Consider the following 18128-nt stretch of genomic DNA (forward strand, 5'->3'; position numbering starts at 1 on the left):
TTCTTACTGGCATTCTTTTGGGAGCACACATAGGATAATCGTGGTCCATCTTCCTAGAGTATTAGTTTTACTGAAAATTTTTGCGAGGAAAAATGTTATTTTCATGTTAAAGCAAGCATAGATATTTAATGGGGATAGAATATAAATTTTATATTATTTTTAAGATACACAGTAGATTTCAGAGAAATCCCAAGCAATAGACTGTGCTCCCCACTCCCCAGGATATGTAGTCATGAGAAATTTTGAGAACATTTCCATTTTGTTTCTCACTTCCTTATTTTTTTATATTCTACTTCATCAGCATGGAATCTCATCATATCGTCCACCTTACCTTTCCCTTTATTATCCAATTCAAAGTATTTTCTACATGAATCATTCACTGATCACATGCTAGAAATAGAAACTCTTTCCTTCTCTGAATCCTGGTTCAATTTATATCACTTTGTATTTTGTATATGTTTTGTGGCTATTTTGGATTATGCGTATGTCTTTACTTCCTTGTAATTTTAAGACAGTTAAGGGTAAGAATTATTTTTTATATTACTTTTTCTCTATTACAAGATCAGTAAGCATTTGTTATTGGAATGAATGAATAAATCTGTTATCTTTCAGTTTTAATACATTCTTTTATTGGATTACAAATTAGAAATTTTGAAAATACTTATCTTTTTATCTGTTTTCTATTGTAATTTTCACATATTTAGAATGATACTGCTTTTATTATTTGATCCAATTTTATGAGTTTAGTCAGATGTTTAGATTATAAGACAGAGTTTTAAATTTTTAATTCTAATTGTCCTTAACTATTATTGAATCTAATGCTCAGTGGCATTAGTAAGAGTGGTCAATAATTTCAGTAAGTTGAAGATGACATAGCTTCTGTCATCCAGGTATTGTAAGAAGAAAATTGGCTGGACAGATGTGTGTTATAACCATAGATGTATTTGTTCTTAATTTCACAAGTAAATCATTATTATTTTTAAGTTTGCTTCATTCCATAATACAATAAGAAAGTTCTTTGTGAATCAGTACCCAAATCAGAATAAGTCTGTGTGACTATTTGCAAGGTCTTTGTGATATTTTGTGTAGTTTATAGCTATAAAACAAAACAGTTTTACATGTACGGAATAGTATGCTCTCTCCTCTAAAAGCTTCTCTTATCTTCTAACTCCATTAAGCTCATTTTACCATGCCAGTCAAACATAGTTGTTATTTGTCTAAGAATGTAAGATACTGCTGAGAGATGATATAGTCTTTATTTTAATTAGTGTCAGTAGATCTAATCCAGTTATTTGAGAAAAAAAACTTTTTTTCTTTTGGACGGAAATGGTTTGTCCTGACATAAATCACCAATTATTGAAAGCAAGATTCCATAAGTATGAGAATGGTTCAAAAATAAGCTCTGAGAAATTAAATTTATTTATTCTGCAGAACTCTTGTACAAGTTAAGGAATAATTGATTACTCTATGTTTTTTTTTCTTTCAGACCTATCAGATTTCTTCTTTCAGTCTCAGTTAGATTTACCTCTCTTTGTAAAGACTGCTCTCCTGGTTCTTCTCTTCCCGTCTGGCATCTCTGTTTACATTTCATGGTGTGTGGTCCCTGCTGCCTCTTGCTTCATTCACATTTTAGCTATATCTGGCACATAATTTTCTCTAAGTCATTTTCGCTGTGTTCTATCAAAAAATCAGACAAAAAGAATTTATGTATCCATTAGCAAAGTTGGTTTCTTCTGACACTAAATTGTTAAATCCTTTTCAAATAAATGGCTTATCTCATCTGGTACTCTTACATTTGTGTGGCCATACTAATTCATTTTTTTTTTTTTACAGTGTGTTACCACACGTGTTGTGAAAGGGCCTTATTTACCTTCATTGTTTTAAAAAATAGTTAAAAATAAAATTACTTTTAATTCTCAAAACATGGAACTGATTTTTCAGTGTAAAAATTAATTCAGATTGATAAAGCATATGATAACACTGTTACCCAATGCATCATTCACGCATTCAACACTTTTGCTATGTTCCAGATACTACTGAAGGAACCAAAATAGAAGTTCAGAAACTTTAAGTAGCCAGTTATTTTGTTAGTTTCCTTCAGTTGCAAGAAACAAAGGTTCTATCAGGGCCCCATCTTAAAAAAAGGAAGATTTATTGTTGTGCTCTGTGTGGTATAGAACTGGAGTGCCAGAAAATCTGAAGCCACTTAGTAGCTGTCCGTTCTATCTTAGTGCATCCCTCTGAGTGCCTGCTCTCTTCTCCTTGTGCTAACTAAAGGCATTCCGTTCTCTCTTCTCCAGCTTGAATTCTACAGAAAGTCTTTTTGATGTTTTAAAAGAAACTTCAGGGGCGCCTGGGTGGCTCAGTTGGTTAAGGAACTGCCTTTGGCTCAGGTCATGATCCTGGAGTCCCTGGATCGAGTCCCGCATCGGGCTCCCTGCTTGGCAGGGAGTCTGCTTCTCCCTCTGACCCTCCTGACCATCCCCCCTCTCATGCTCTCTCTCTCTGTCTCTCTCTCTCAAATAAATAAATAAAATCTTTAAAAAAATAAATAAATAAATAAATAAAAAATAAAAGAAACTTCATTGAGCTATAATTTACATACAATAAAATAAACCTATCTTAATTTGGATGAGGTTTGACAAAGTTATGTACCTATGTAATAAACAGCACCACAGTCAAGATATAGAATATTTCTGTCACTCCAAAAACTTCCCTGTGTCCCTTGGCATTCAACCCCTGTTCCCTACCCCCAACTAGTCCCAGCTCCAAGGAAACCATTAGTCTGCTTTCTGTTTCTGTGGATTAGATTTACCTTTTCTAGAATTTCATATAAATGGAATCGTACAATATATATTCTTTTGAGTTGGGCCTCTTTTGTTTTTAAAATTTCCTAGTATTAAGACTGAACCTTTTTATTGTTGAGTAGTAGTCTATTCTGTGCAGTACCACAAATTGTATATCCATTTACCAGTTGTTGGAAAAATGGTTGTTTTCAGTTTTGGGGTATTACGAATAAAATTTTATGACCACTTATGTACAAGTCGTGCTGTGGACATTTGTTTTCATTTTTTGGGTAAATGCTTAGGAACTGAATTGCCAGGTTGTATGGTAAGTATGTGTTTAAAAGAAACTGCCAAACTTTTTTAATGTGCTTGTATCATTTTACATTTTCACCACTATTGTATGAAAGTTCCAGTTGCACCACAGCCTTGCCAAACTTGATATTGTCAAGTCTTTTTCAGTTTAAGTCCTTCTAGTGGCTATGTGGTGGTATGTCATTGCTGTTTTAATTTTCATTTCCCTGAGATCTAATGATATTTAGCATCTTTTCATAAGCTTGTTGTATTAATCTACTAGGGCTGCCATAACAAAATACCACAGAATGGGTGGCTTAAACAACAGAAATTTATTTTCTTATAGTTTTGGAGGCCAGAAGTCTAAAATGCTGGTTATCAGCAAAGGCTTCTCCTGAGGCCTCTCTTTTTGGCTTGCAAGATGGATGCCTTCCCTGCATACCGTCACATGTCCTTCTCTCTGCATGAATATCCCCGATGTCTCTTCTTTCTCTTATAAGGACACCAGTCCTATGGGATTAGGGCCCTACCCTTAGGATTTTAATCACCTTCATTACCTCTTTAAAGGTCCTCTCTCCAAATATAGTCACTTTGAGGGTTAAGGCTTCAACATAAGAATTTTGGGCAACACGATTCTGTCTATAACACTATCAACCATTTCTACATCTCATTTCCTGTTTTGTTTTGTGCTTAAATTTTTGCCCATTTTGTGGAAGAATTGTATGTCTTATTCATAAGTTGTACGATTTCTTTATATATTCCTTTAAGTCCTATCACATGTATGTATTCCAGGTATTTCTTCCCATTTAATTTTCCTTAATGGTAATTTTTTTAAAGAGAAGTTTTAAATTTTGATAAAGTTCCATATTTAAAAATTTTGTTTGTAGCTTGTGAGTTTTGTGTCCTATTTAAGAAACATTTGCCTACACCATATGTGTAAAAATATTCTCCATTGTTTTCTTTGGGAAGTTGTAGAACTTTAGTTTTTACCTGTATGTGTATTTTGAGTTAATTTTAATGTGTGGTATGAGTTAAGGGTCAAGGTTCATTTTTTTCTTTTTTTTTTGGCATATGGATGTCCAATTGTTCTAACACTGTTTGTTGAAAAGATAATCTTTTCCCTATTTAATTACCTTGGCACTTTTGTTTAAAATCAATTGACCGTATAAGTATGGGTCTATTTCCGGACTCTTTTTTCTCCCTTTGATCTAGTCCTGTGCCAGTACCACACTAACCTGTTACTATAGTTTTATAATTATTGAATTTATAATTCTTCTAATTAGATAGTGTAAATCTTCCATTTTTTTCTTCTCTTTCAGAATTGTTTTTAGTTACTCTGTGTCTTTCCATATACAATTTAGAATCAGCTTATGAATTTCTCTGATCACGTTTGCTTTAATAATGCCTGACACTATTGTGATTTCATTAAATATATAGATCATTTTGGAGAAAATTGCTATCTTAGTAATATCAAATTTTAAATCTATAAACATGATTTTTCTTTCTGTTTATTTAGGTCATGTTTAATTTCAGTAATGTTTTTTAGTTTTCAAGGTACAGTGGTATTATACATCTTTTGTTAAATGGATACCTAAGAATTTCATGTTTTTGATGATGAGAACAGTTATCTTGCATTATTCCTGTTAGTATATTATGACTTCCATGCCTGGTTTTGATATCAGAATAATACTGGGCTCTTAAAATGAGTTTGGATGTGTTCCTTTTTTCTGTATTTTCTGAAATACTTTGTGTAGTAATTGGTATTATTTCTTAAATATGTGATGAAATCTGGCAGTGAAGCTATTAGAGCCTGGGGTTTTCTTTGTGGGAAAGTTTTAATTTCTGAATTATCTTTACAAGTAAAGTGTTATTCAGATACTCTATTTTCTTTTTTGAATCAGTTTTGGAAAAATATATTTTAAGGAATTTTATTAATTTAATTTTATTTAAATTGAATTAATTGACATAAATTTTTTTTTAAATATTTTATTTATTTATTTGACAGAGAGACAGTGAGAGAGGGAACACAAGCAGGGGGAGTGGGAGAGGGAGAAGCAGGCTTCCCGCTGAGCAGGGAGCCCAATGCGGGCCTCGATCCCAGGACCCTGGGATCATGACCTGAGCCAAAGGCAGCCGCTTAACGACTGAGCCACCCAGGTGCCCCGACATAAAATTATTTTTAACATTCATTCCAATGTCTGTACGATCTTTGATCTGCCACTTACCAAATCTGTGTGACTTTAGGCAAATGACTTAACTTCTTTGTGCCTCATTTCCTCGTTTGTAAATTGAGATTATAATAGTGCCTACCTCATATTGTGGTTATAAGAATTGACTTGGTACACATGTATAAAGTATATACAGAAATAATAGAAAGAGTCAGCACTCAATAAATGTTAGCTATTATAATTAAAGACGATGTAGGGACTGGATGACTCCTTGTTGATGAGGGTTGTGAAGGAGTCTCATGAGTCAGTGAGCAAGATGTACTACAAGATCCTTTTTAATCTTGTAGCTTTTCTGACAGTATGAAGTAAAATCCAGTATTGTTTTAATGGATTGGGTTCTCAGCAAGAAAGGATTTCTTTTTGCAGCTGTTGGCTGCCCAGCAAGACAGAAGTACACATAGCATCTTGGGGACCGACTTGGCTTTGTTTTTTTTTTTTTTTTTAAGATTTATTTATTTTAGAGAGAGATTGCACGCAAGAGAGAGAGCAGGGGGTAGGGGCAGAGGGAGAGGGAGAGAAGCAGCGGAGCCCCACATGGGGCTCGATCTCACGACCCTGAGATCATGACCTAAGCCGAAACTAAAGAGTTGGTCGCTCAACTGACTGAGCCACCCAGGCGCTCCGGGCTTTGAATTTTAAGACCTGTCTTTCCTGCGTAGCATCTGGCGTATATTGTATGTAACTGATGTTTATTACTTGGGTGTTACTTGAATTGCTTATATTGAAGTATTCTACAAGATGCTTTCAGGGGAGGAATTTTTTTCTTCGGTCATATTTCTTTTGCTCCGTGAAGGGTAATGCATCTGGCATTTGTACTGCTTACACTTATGCCTTGCAGATTATTTTCTAAACCTTTGATAAGGAGAGTAAGCCATGTTATTGGTTTATTTAGAATGTAGCTGGGTTGGTAAATTATCTTCTGAATGAAAAGGAAAAAAACATCGAACCATAGACAAATTTTTTCTGTAAAGGGCCAGATAAATAGTTTAGGCTTTGCAGGCCATACAGTTTCTGTTGTAGCTCTTCAACTTTGCTGTTGTGGTGCAAAAACAGCCATAGACAACAAATCTATAAATAAATGGATTTGGCCACATTTCAATAAAACTTTATTTACAAATACAGGACCATATTTGGTCTGGGGACCATAGTTTGCCAACCTCTGGTCTATGTAGGACTTATAAGAATTATAACTAGAGATTTGTCTGTATGTGCCCTTATAACAGTATTTAATGGTCCAAAATGTTATTTTTTTGTCCTCTGTAGCTCACAGATGGCAAAGATTGTATCTAAGTATTTGTATTGGCAAACTGTCAGGAAATGTATGGCTCCTATTTTAGAGTGAAGGTAAACATCTACTAAAAAATACAAGATTCAGAACAATCTAACAGGTTGTAATTTCTGTTCATTAATCAGCAAATCTTTATGGAGCACCTACTGTTTACTTAGCAGTGGCACAGGCTCTGAGTATACTTTGGTGGGCAAGGTCTTTGTTACTGTCATCATGAAACTTACAGCAAAGCTGGTAGACTAAAATTGACCAGGGGATTGCAGGTGTGTTATATATTTTCATAAGCTACATTGTGTCAACCACTATGTTACCACCTTTTTAAAGAAATAACTGAAGTATAGAAAATTGCTGCATATAATACTCCTTGCTTATATGGGCATAATTACAGATATTCCAATTAAAATTCCTTCATTTTTTATTTAAGAAAAGAAAGGAAAGGGAACAAAAAATTAACAAGGAAATGGAGGAAAAAGCAGCAAAGGAATTGGAGAAAGAACATTTGCAAGAAAAGGCAAAAGAAAAATACCAAGAATGGTTAAAGAAGAAAAATGCTGAAGAATGTGAAAAGAAGAAGAAAGAAAAGGTATTTTTATTAAAGTGACCAGTTGGAATATATGGCTTTAGTGTTCATATGTGCCAACTATATTGTATAAAAAGTTTCTAATAGAAAATTGGCAGCACCTTAGCATAAAATAAATACATGAAGCTATCCCTACTTATTTATACTATGTGGAAGTTTCAGAAATGAATATGCATTTGTGGTTTTCTTAGGTTGAGAAATATTTATAAGCCTATTGATGTATTTTCAGTCAGGTTCAAACTTTTTTTCATGGTTTATGCTTTTAAATATCTTTTGATGCACTTTTATGAAAGTCTTACTACATTGTAAATTACTGTCTATTTTAAAACAGTGAATTGCTTTTTTTCTTCTTGGGTTTGGTGTCTTACCGTTGTTTAGAAGCAGCCACCTTTAGATTACATCCCTGATCATGTTTAATTTTGTTATCAAATTATAGAAATATGATTTAGTATTTATGATTAGTAAGGCATTGGGGTGGGAAGCTATTGGGGAAAAGAGTCAGTGGAATTAGAATAGAATTTTTGGTTATAGAACATCACTAGAGATTTTTTGGTCTTGTCATTTTAAGGAAAAAGAAAAACAACGGCAAGCTGAATTACAGGAAAAAAAGGAAATAGCAGAGAAAAGGTTTAAGGAATGGTTGGAAAACGCAAAAAATAAACCTCGTCCAGCTGCAAAGAGCTATGGTTATGCCAATGGAAAACTTACAGGTTGGTTTTTATGTTATGTGGCTTACATAAATATGGCTTGCAGGAGCAAATATTATACATTATGTTTCCTTTTGACAGAAATAGAAATGTGTAAATCATTTTTCTTTCAAATTACTATTTTCTGGAAGATGGTAACACACTGTATTCCTATAGAGATACTACAAATTTTTTGTCATTCTTTTATAAATCAGACATATTTTAAAGGCAGTAGTTGCAAAACTGCAAAGTAGTGATTTCTGCCATTAAGAAACACATAGAACTTTCTTATGTTTTTGGTTTTTGAAGCCTTAATGAGGATATATTTAAGAGGTCATTTTTCCTCCCCTTCTTCTGACCATCTCTTAGGCAGAGCTTCCGATGTCTTTGGCACATTCCTTTTGCTGGGTGGAATACTAGGCAGCACATGAACCCGACAAAAAACCGGTTGGCCTTTAGGCTTGCTCTAATTATAAATGGCAGTGCATGTTTTTCTTTGTACTTCATGTTGGAAGCTCATACCTTGCTGACAGCTGCCTCTACTTGTTTAAGTGATTTATTATTAAAAATACTCCCATTCTGTTCTGTTCACACAATAGAACATATTCCAGACTTTGTTTTGACCATCTTGGTGAAGTGTGTGTTGACATATCTATGCAGTCAAAGTGGGTTGCCAGTGTCTGAACGACATTCCTGCTGTCAGGGTTTAGGCCTCTCCTACGTGTCACAAAAGTCATCCATTACAGCTACTAGGCACTAGGCATGGTCTGCTCCTTTCTCTTCTCTTTTTCTGTTTGAAAAAAAAGAGGAATAAGCAGTGGTTTTAACCAAACAATTGATTAGTAAAGTTAAAACATTAGGTGGGAAGATACATAGTGACTAGAAGTTTTTTGCTACAATAATGGATTGTTTTATTAAGTTTTTTGCATTTTTAATGAGCTTTGTTCTAATAAACATTTGTCTGCAAATGCTCTACTGCTCTTAATAATCAAAATTACAGTGATATTATGAAATTGATTAATTTGATTGATAATAATTTAGAATTCCAGTGATTCTGAACAAGAGTTTTGATTCACTTTAGCTGTAATGCAGTGTACCTTTTTTTTCTCTAAAGTTCAGTGTCTGACTAGGGAAAACTAGTACACAATCAGTGGTTTCCTAGATTGAGTTGAGAAAATGAAGATTTTAATCAGTTTAAGGGTTCTTTTTTTTTTAAAGATTTTATTTATTTATTTGACAGCGAGAGACACAGCGAGAGAGGGAACACAAGCAGGGGGAGTGGGAGAGGGAGAAGCAGGCTCCCGGCTGAGCAGGGAGCCCGATGTGGGGCTTGATCCCAGGACCCTGGGATCATGACCTGAGCCAAAGGCAGACGCTTAATGACTGAGCCACCCAGGCGTCCCAGTTTAAGGGTTCTAAAAGTAATTTCTTAATAAAAATTTTATATGAGTTTTTATTTATATAGATTTTGACAACACTCTTTGGACTTATAGAATTATCATTTATATTTTAATTTTCACTGCAATACTTATTGTATTTGAAAAATGTTACTTGTTTGAAAATATGTTAGAGTTCAAATTTTAAATGGATTAAATTGGCTTGTCAGTGATATTTTGCCCTTTTGATACTATAACATTTTTCTAGAAATTTAAAAATAAGTAGTTTCTTTGATCTCAAGAAGTTTTTTCTTGTTTTGTTTTGTTCTGACTTTTTAATAATTTTAGATTTTTACAGTGGAAATTCTTATCCAGAACCAGCCTTTTATAATCCAATTCCATGGAAACCCATTCATATGCCTCCTTCCAAAGAAGCTAAGGACCTATCAGGAAAGAAGACTAAAAGGCCTGTGATAAGTCAGCCACACAGGTCATCATCCTCTCTGGTGGTTCAGAAAGCCAGAAGCAATCTTTGCCTTGGAACTCTGTGCAGAATACAAAGATAGTGGGTGTGGGAAATTGCATGCTTTTACCTGAAGCTATTTAATTTTAAAAGTAGAATCATTTTTTACTCCTCAGTCAACAGCTCAACATTTGATGTGATTATTGACACTTTCACATTTTTGCATTTGTATATGTTGTCCTTAGAGCTAATTGAAGAAAATGCTTTATACATTTTCATTTTTATAAGTCCTTCAAGGTTGATCTTGGCATTTTGTTTCACAGGATAAGTGACTGAAAATCTAACAATTGTGTTTATATTTAGCTTGTATTAAAACTACATTGTAATACCAATAAAACCAACAATTTGTGTTGTGTTCTTTCATACTCTGTGTTTGTGTTTATGAACATAGTAAGATTAAGCTTAAATTGTTCAAACAAGCATTTCTAAACTGCATACTCAAGATAACTCTTAGAAGAATTTAAATGGGTTAGACTCCTACAGAAATCAAAAACAGTCTTTGTTGATAACTTTTGGTGTATTTTTCCTTTGTAAATATTTTTAAATAACTAACTAGAGGCATGTTTTATAACAAAGAAATGAGGGTTGAGTTTTTGAAAGGGAAATTTTAAAACATTGTTATATGCTCTGGATCTTAGATTGGTATGTAGCAATCTTGAGACACTAATAATATTTTGCTAAACTTTGTACAATTAGATGGTTAATTTTGAAATTAAGATTATCAGTACATTATTTTTTAATGTTAAAGGTTCAGTGGTATTTTATTGAAGCTGAGATCTTATTAGTAAATACATATTAAGGAAAGTAGTTCAAAGGATTACTAAAATAACACTCAGCACTTTTTACTAAATTTTAAAAGTCTGTATCTTTTTTTAGGAACCATCAAGAAATGAAGATTTGTTGTGGCAATATAAAGTTCAGTAAGTTCATTTAAAAATGATACCTGTGTAGAGCATATTCCATGTTTCTGCTAGGTTTGTCATCTGTCTAGTTTCTGGTGATGAATGTGCAATGGTGATGACCCACGCAAAGAAACAGCAGTAGGATCTTTGAAGGGTATTCTTGTCATCAGAGATCTAGGAAAATTCACTTCTAAGCAGAGAACAGTTTGGGAGGATTCAGTAGGGTTCATTGGGTCAGAATATTGGTGAGATTTAGAGGCTTGACCATCCTTCTCAGAACCTCTTAGACACAATGATATTTCCAGGTGATCATTCCCTTGAACAGATTCACCTGTGTAGGAAAAATGTACAGTTAGCCAGAGTAGCAATAAAGTTGGTTAAAAACAAAGCATACATAGGCCTGAATTCCTGGAGGTTTTATATATGTTTGTATTTAAGAAACCTTCAATTTTACACATAGATTAAGTCATTTAGGCAACTTTTAACTATAACTCTAATTCTAATCAGACTTTTTGTTCAGTCAATAATTACTTAGTTTGACCAATATTACAATAGTCCCCCCTTATCTGTGGTTTTGATTTCGGTGGATTTAGTTACCCGTGGTCAACCATAGTCCCAAAGAAGGGTAAGTACAGTACAATAAGTATTTTGAGAGAGAGACCACATTCACATAACTTATTACAGTATATTATTATAATTGTTCTGTATTGTTAATCTCTTACTGTGCTTAATTTAGAAATTAAACTTCATCATAGGTGTGTATGTATAGGGAAAAACAGTATATATAGGGTTTGGTACTATCTGTGGTTTCAGGTGTCCACCAGAGAGGGGTCTTGGAACGTATCCCCACAGATAAGGGGGGGGACTACTATAATCGAACATTTACTCTGTGACAGATGTTTTGCATATTGATTTAGGAATTTAAATGGCATATTTCTTTAATTCAGTCAACATTTATAGCCTAGCCAGGAAAACCTGTAACAGACTAAATACTATAATAGGAAGCTTAAAATCAAGTTCAAAGTTCATCTGGGAACATAGGGGAGAGAGAGTTCAGCCTGTGAAGGGATTAAGAACGTCTACAAAGAGGAGGTGACATTTGAGCTCATAAAATATAGACAGGGATTTTCCAAATGGTCATAAGGCTGACCATACTCATGGACATGCAGAGAGAAGTAGCTGGGAGAGAGTGGGGGTCAGAGTAAAAAGGCTCTGTGTATGCTGCAGAATTTGGACTTAATCTTATGGATGTGTGATGTCCTGTTTTACTACTCCAGTGATCCATTATAAAAAGATTTTGACTACCAAACTCATTTATTATTAAAATCCCATTTTATTAATCAAAAACTTCCATCAACATACCTGATTACCAGGAGATTAGTGTTTTAAACCTGAATCCATTTTTCTTGATATCAGGGTACTTGATATTTTAGGCATTACAAACCATAACATTTGAAATTTCTGTTGAGGTTTTTAAAATATCTCTGACTTCTACTACCACTGTGATTGGAAGTGCTCTGAAATATCTGGATAGCCCATAATGTCAACAAAATCATGATCTGATAGAAAGAACACAGGTATTGTAGATCTGAGTCTGTGAGTCCTGGCTGTATATCTACGTGTCTGGAAGATGCCTTGTTTTTTTTCAGTGTTCAGTACCTTATCTAATTTAAAACTTAACATGGGGTTACAAAATAGTAAGTGGAAGTACCTAAAAATGCAAGTTTGTTTCTTTTTTGTATGATAATTCTGATAAGATGTACCAATATTCTTTTTCTTTAGTGATAATCGATTTATATAATAACTGACTTCGGTTAATGTACTGGTCTTGACTGAGGATATACCAACAGTAAGTTAACTTGTCAGTACTTGTCAGTGCTCATTTACCCCTAGGCTAAAAGTAAAAAGTGAATACTGTTCGTTTTCTTCAGATTGATTCAGTTAATACTTATTGAATACCTACTGTGGGCTAGGTGCTGGAGTTCATCTGTGAATAAGAGGGCCCCCTTCACCCTCGTGCGATCTTATGTGACAGTGATAGGAAACATATTAAACATGTAAACAAACAGCATTTTATTTGGCTCTGGATGCTATAAAGAAAATAAGATAGAATATTGGGCTAAGTTGTAACTGGGTGGAGGAGGAAGTGCTACTTTAGATGGATGGGCTTCCCTGAGGTGGTAACATGCAGCTTAGCCTTCCTAAAATCTGGGGAAAGAGATTCCCTGTCAGAGGGAACAGCCAGTAGAGAGGCCCTAAAGCAGAAATGAATTTGCGGGGCACCTGGGTGGCTCAGTCAGTTGGGCATCTGCCTTCAGCTCAGGTTGTGATCTTGGGGTCCTGGGATTGGGCCCCACAATGGGCTCTCTGCTCAGCAGGGAGTCTGCTTCTCCCTTTGCCCACCCCTCCCCCCCCCTCCCTCCTTGTGTTCTCTGTCTCAAATAAATCTATAAAGAAAAAAGAAAGAAAGAAATGAATTTGCTATGTTTGAAAAAAGGCCAGTGTGCCTGGCGTGGAGCAAGTGATGGGGAAAGTAGTAGGAGTTAAGGTTGGAGGGTCAGATCACATATCCTGAGTTCACTAGTTCAAATTTTATTCAAATTGTATTACGAAGCATCTGGAAGGTTTTAAGGAGGGAATTGATGTGATCTGATTTATACTTGGAGATTACTCTGGCTGCTGTGAGGAAATTAGCTTGTTGGGGACAAAGAATCAAGACAGGGAAACTCATGGGGAGGATTTTGCAGTATGCAGGAAAAAATCATGATAGTTTGGAGTAAGGTGGCGGCAGCAGCATGGTAGGAAGTAGAGATGGATTTGGGATATATTTTGGCAGTGGGACAAGCAGGACTGCTAACATTTGGATGTCAGGTTGAGGGAAGGAGGAAAAATCAGATACGACTTCTAGTTTTTAGGCCTGATAACTGGGTGAATGATGATAACTATTATAGAAATCAGAAGATGTGGTAGGAGCAGATGCATGGCTGAGATGAGGAGAGAGGAGTCCTTAAGGATTCTGACTGGTTTACAGTACCAACTTAATAACCTGGTGGAGAGGGCAGTTAGATATTTGTGCCTGATGCTCAGGGGGCAGCCAGGATTGGAGATATAAATTTAAGCAACATCAGTACGTAGGTGGTATTTAAAAGCATAGGGAGGTTACCTAGGGAGGGTTTAGGTAGTAAAAAGAGAGGGCTCAGTATCCCAATATTTAGAAATTGAACAGCCAGCAAGGATCCTGCAAAGGAGCATTCGGTGAAGTCGAAGGAAACCCAGTGGGGTATGACGTCCCAAAAGACATGGGAAGTGTTTGAAGCAAGGAGCTAGGAAGTCTGTTCAGTGCTGCTTGAGAGATAAGGAAGAGCTGGAAAGAGCCTTCATAAATGGCCGTGGTAAGATGAAGGAAGGCCATTATTGACCTCAATATTGAAAACTTTGTGTATTGTTAACAGTATTCTGTGTGCTTTTGTGTGTGCTAACTTTTTTAGTCCTCACAAGAACCCTATGAGACAGTTACTTTTGTTATCCCCATTTTATAGCTGAGGAAATTGAGACAGACAAGTTATGCTGCTTATTTTATACCTAGTGAGTCACAGAACAGGGATTGGAACTCAGGAGGTCGAAGTCCAACAACCATATTCTGTTTCCCTCCTATATAATATGTATGATAAGAAAAAGTAGTATGAAACCACAATCAAAGTAAGTTGAGAGAATGGCAAGTGAGAATGTGTAGATTATACGTCAAGACAACTCCTGAGAGAAGTTTTGTGGAGAGGAGATATATGGGATGGGAGCTGGCAGAGAACATAGGTCAAGGACATTGTTTTGCTTAAGATGGGTGATCTTAAACATGTTTCTGTGCTGATGTTGATGATCCGGGTAAAAGAGGGGGCTTTGAAGAGTAAGGAGAGATCAAGGATGGTTTTAGGAATGCAATTCTTAAATGGCTTATGTAGAAGCAAGGAATTTTCCTCCCTGCTGACCAGAGAAAACACAGTGTATTGGTTCATATGTAGCTGGATTAATGCATTGGTGGTAGGAGGGTGAGAGAGGTAGTTCTTCTCTGATAGCTTCTGGGTTTTCAATCAAGTATGAAAGGGAAGCAAGTAGAGGGATACAAGAAGTTACCTCAAGTAGGAGAGATAACGGAGAGGTAATAGAGAATGAGCATCTTGCCAAGGGGAGAACAAATGTACCAGAGAAATTAATAGGACTTGATGGGCAGTGTTGTTTGCCATTTGATATTTTTGGTCCAATTTTGGACCAATTAGCAGAACTCTGTCTATTTTATTCCATTTCTAGGGAGAAGTTTAGCTACTTGGGATTAGGAGCAGAGTAAGACTTTATTAGGGTTGGACAAGTAGAGCAAATAGAATGGAGGGAGAAAGAACAAAGCATTTAAAGAGTGTTTTCCAGGGAGTGATTATAGCACTGAAACATGGTATTTTTTTTTTTTTAAGATTTTATTTATTTATTTGAGAGAGACAATGAGATAGAGAGAGCATGAGAGGGGGGAGGGTCAGAAGGAGAAGCAGACTCCCTGCTGAGCAGGGAGCCCGATGCGGGACTCGATCCCGGGACTCCAGGATCATGACCTGAGCTGAAGGCAGTCGCTTAACCAACTGAGCCACCCAGGTGCCCTGAAACATGGTATTTAACCATGGATGGTGGATGGTGAGGAAGAAGTTTTCAGTTGATGAGTGTTTCCAGTGCTCTTGCAGAATGTTGGGTTGGAGGTTCTTGAGGGAAGCTGGAGAGGTAGGAGCTTGTAGTCAGATGATGGTGGTGACAAGATCTTGACTATGACCATGGCAGTGGGTGGTCCACATGGAGTATATTGATGGAATTGAGAAAATTAAGAAAACAACAGGCCAGGATTTGGGGAGACTTTTTTTATATGGATATTCAAATTGCCAGGAATTATGACAGTAATGGTAGAGAGAAGATAGTGAGCTGGGTGCTGGGATTTCAGTAACTAGGGTAACTTAACCATATGACAGTCAAAAAGAGCAGTATTGGCTAGTGTGTTCAGATGACATATTCAGAAGAGCTGGGAGTTTTGAAGGGGTTAGGAGATAAAGTGGTTTGAAAGTGGCATTGGGGATTAGGGTAGGTAGGGAAAACACCTACCCATTGACTCCAAGCCTTGAGGTGTACCCTGAAAGGGGGGGCGCTGTAAAGAGAGAGCATTATCAGTCCACTGCAGGCATGCAAAGCTTTTAAAAGCATGGCAATAGCAGGATGGTTTGGGCAGGATGGGCAGGGAGTAGAGACCAAAGACAGAGCCACCAGTAATGATATTGTGGAACCAGTCCTCAGAGAGGTGACAGGATCAGATGAGGACAGTAGGTATAGAGAGGAGGAGTGTGTGAAAAATCTATCCAGAGTAGAATTGGAAAGGGTTGTTTCAGAGCTAACTTCTCACTACCTTCATGGTCCTGTCCCTGGGGGAATATTTACTTGTATTATTTCTTTGATAATTTCCTCCCCACAGCATTCTCTGTTCCTTTTTTCTGCAGTTTGTTTAGGCAGTTGTTAGTGTTCCTGAATCAATTCTCTAATCTTTTTTTAAGGTTTTTTTTCCCTTGAATCTCTGTCCCGCCCCACCCCCCACCCCCTCCAGGAAAGGGACCAAGATTTCTTTGATGTCATCTTCTAACTCTTGGGTAAGGTTTTTATGGCTACCTCATTTTAAATTCCAAGCATGCTCTCTTTCTTCTGTTTATTCTTTTTCATAGCATCCTATACTTATTTTATGGATGTAATATCTTTTCTCATCTCTAAGGACATTAATTGCATTTTTCCCCTTCTTAATTGGCTGTGTTTCCTCCAGGTGCCTTTTTTCCCTTCATTTTCTCTTTTTCGATCCTCAGATCCCTGTCTGACATTTATGTTCATACTATGAATCTGTTCAGACTTAAGAATAGGGCATTAAAAAGGCTGTGTGGAAGCTGTGTGGGCACAGGCAGGGCTTGTTGATGGTGGATTTTATTTGCTGTTGAGGAAACCTCCAAATACTTGGAAGTCTTCTCCTTAGGGTATTCAGTTTCTAAGAGAAGAATCTTCTGATCTTCCTGGGGGATATAAGCCAGCTGCCAGTTTTCCTGAGTAGAGTTTGGGAAGGCGGCTCTGCATTTCCCTGTTCATTATGTGAACTACCACTTCAGGGTGTTTCAGCCCAGCTAGGGCATGAGCTCTCCTTGGTACCCGGGGTCTCCATGTGCAATTTCTGTAGCCACCCCCTTCCCCCCCCCCCCGCAGTATCTATTTCAGCTTTTGGAAACCTTTAAACAGTAAAAGAGAAAAGGAAAAAAGGTACCTGGAGGGAACAGCCAATTTGAAAAGAAGAAAAAAAATGCAACTATCATTAGTATTCTTAGAAATGATTTAAAAAATGCCACATCCATACTGTCCTAACTGGGTTATTTTGCCTCCATCCACTTTCTGCCTTCTAACAATGCACTGAAATCTGTAGTTAGCTACTGTATTCCCTTCTGTTCTCCTTGTGCTTGTGGATTTGTACCTTTTTCTTTTTGCTTAAAGAAATTCCTTTGCCATCATTTTAGCAGAGGTTGGGGAGCGAACAGAGGTAATTGCGTTTGATTAATCTGCTGTTTAATTGGAAATCCTAAGTTTAGATGTGAGCATGTTGGCGTAAGGGTTCTTGTGGAGACACTGGTTTGTTGCCCAGGTGAGAAATTTAGTTTAGCGATAGGTATTTAGACCTCCTCAGTTTAACATAATTATCAAAGCCATAACATTTCCCCAGGAAAGTTTGAAGCATGGCATTCATTCATTCAACATATACTTATTAAGTGCCTATCATGTGCTGGCAGGGAGAAGATGGGCTAGGCTGGAATGTAGTGAACTGACATAAAGATAAGGTAGTGGGAAAGAAGCCACTGGAAGAGCAATGGGAAAGGTTGGAAGGGGATGAGACTGAGAGTGCTCCCACCTGGGAGGGAATTTTAGGGAAGGGAGCACAGACGTTTTCCATCACATAAAGTGCTCCATAAGGGTTCAGATGGAATGAAGGAAGCCTTCTATTTGATTATTCCATTCGTATTTATTGAATTTCTAGCACAGTGCTAGATTCTGGGGTAGAATGGTCAACAAGACTGACCTGATCTTAGATCTGTTAGAGTTTACATTCTAGTGAAGGTAGAGTTAAACCAGGACCAACCTTAAAGCATGAGCTATGCGGGCACATCAGGAGGGAGCTAACTTTGTTGGGGGTCAGGAAACACTTCCAAGCGGAAGTGATTAATCTGGGACCCAGTTTTGAGTCCCTGAATAAACGAAACTTAGCATTTAATCATTTTGGAGCCTGGAGAGGAAGGAATGGGCCTAGAACAGGAATGATTCCACATGTAACCTTTCTTTCTTTCTTTCTTTTTTTTCTTAAGATTTTATTTATTTATTTGGCAGAGAGAGAGACAGAGTACAAAAAGGGGGAGCAGCGGGCAGA

The 18128-nt window shown here is 36.5% G+C and overlaps 1 protein-coding gene across 3 annotated transcripts in view; it reads left to right on the top strand.

The window, feature by feature from the left end:
- The window catches only part of CCDC34 (coiled-coil domain containing 34), a 29228-nt gene extending 14073 nt beyond the window's left edge, over positions 1 to 15155 (top strand). The window contains exons 4-7 of one of the 3 annotated variants that reach the window (XM_031026606.2): positions 7018 to 7176; positions 7742 to 7883; positions 10635 to 10678; positions 12443 to 15155. In XM_031026606.2, the coding sequence (XP_030882466.1) occupies positions 7018 to 7176; positions 7742 to 7883; positions 10635 to 10651 (318 nt within the window). In that variant the 3' untranslated portion in view covers positions 10652 to 10678; positions 12443 to 15155. Of the gene's footprint in view, positions 1 to 7017; positions 7177 to 7741; positions 7884 to 9583; positions 10122 to 10634; positions 10679 to 12442 lie in introns of those variants that run through there. The other 2 variants (XM_081798440.1, XM_006727284.3) reach the window with 2 other exon arrangements.
- The last annotated feature ends 2973 nt before the right edge of the window (positions 15156 to 18128 follow it).

The sequence above is a fragment of the Leptonychotes weddellii genome, chromosome 11, assembly GCF_054177405.1.
Source record: "Leptonychotes weddellii isolate Sample4059 chromosome 11, ASM5417740v2, whole genome shotgun sequence".
NCBI classification, from domain to species: domain Eukaryota; kingdom Metazoa; phylum Chordata; class Mammalia; order Carnivora; family Phocidae; genus Leptonychotes; species Leptonychotes weddellii.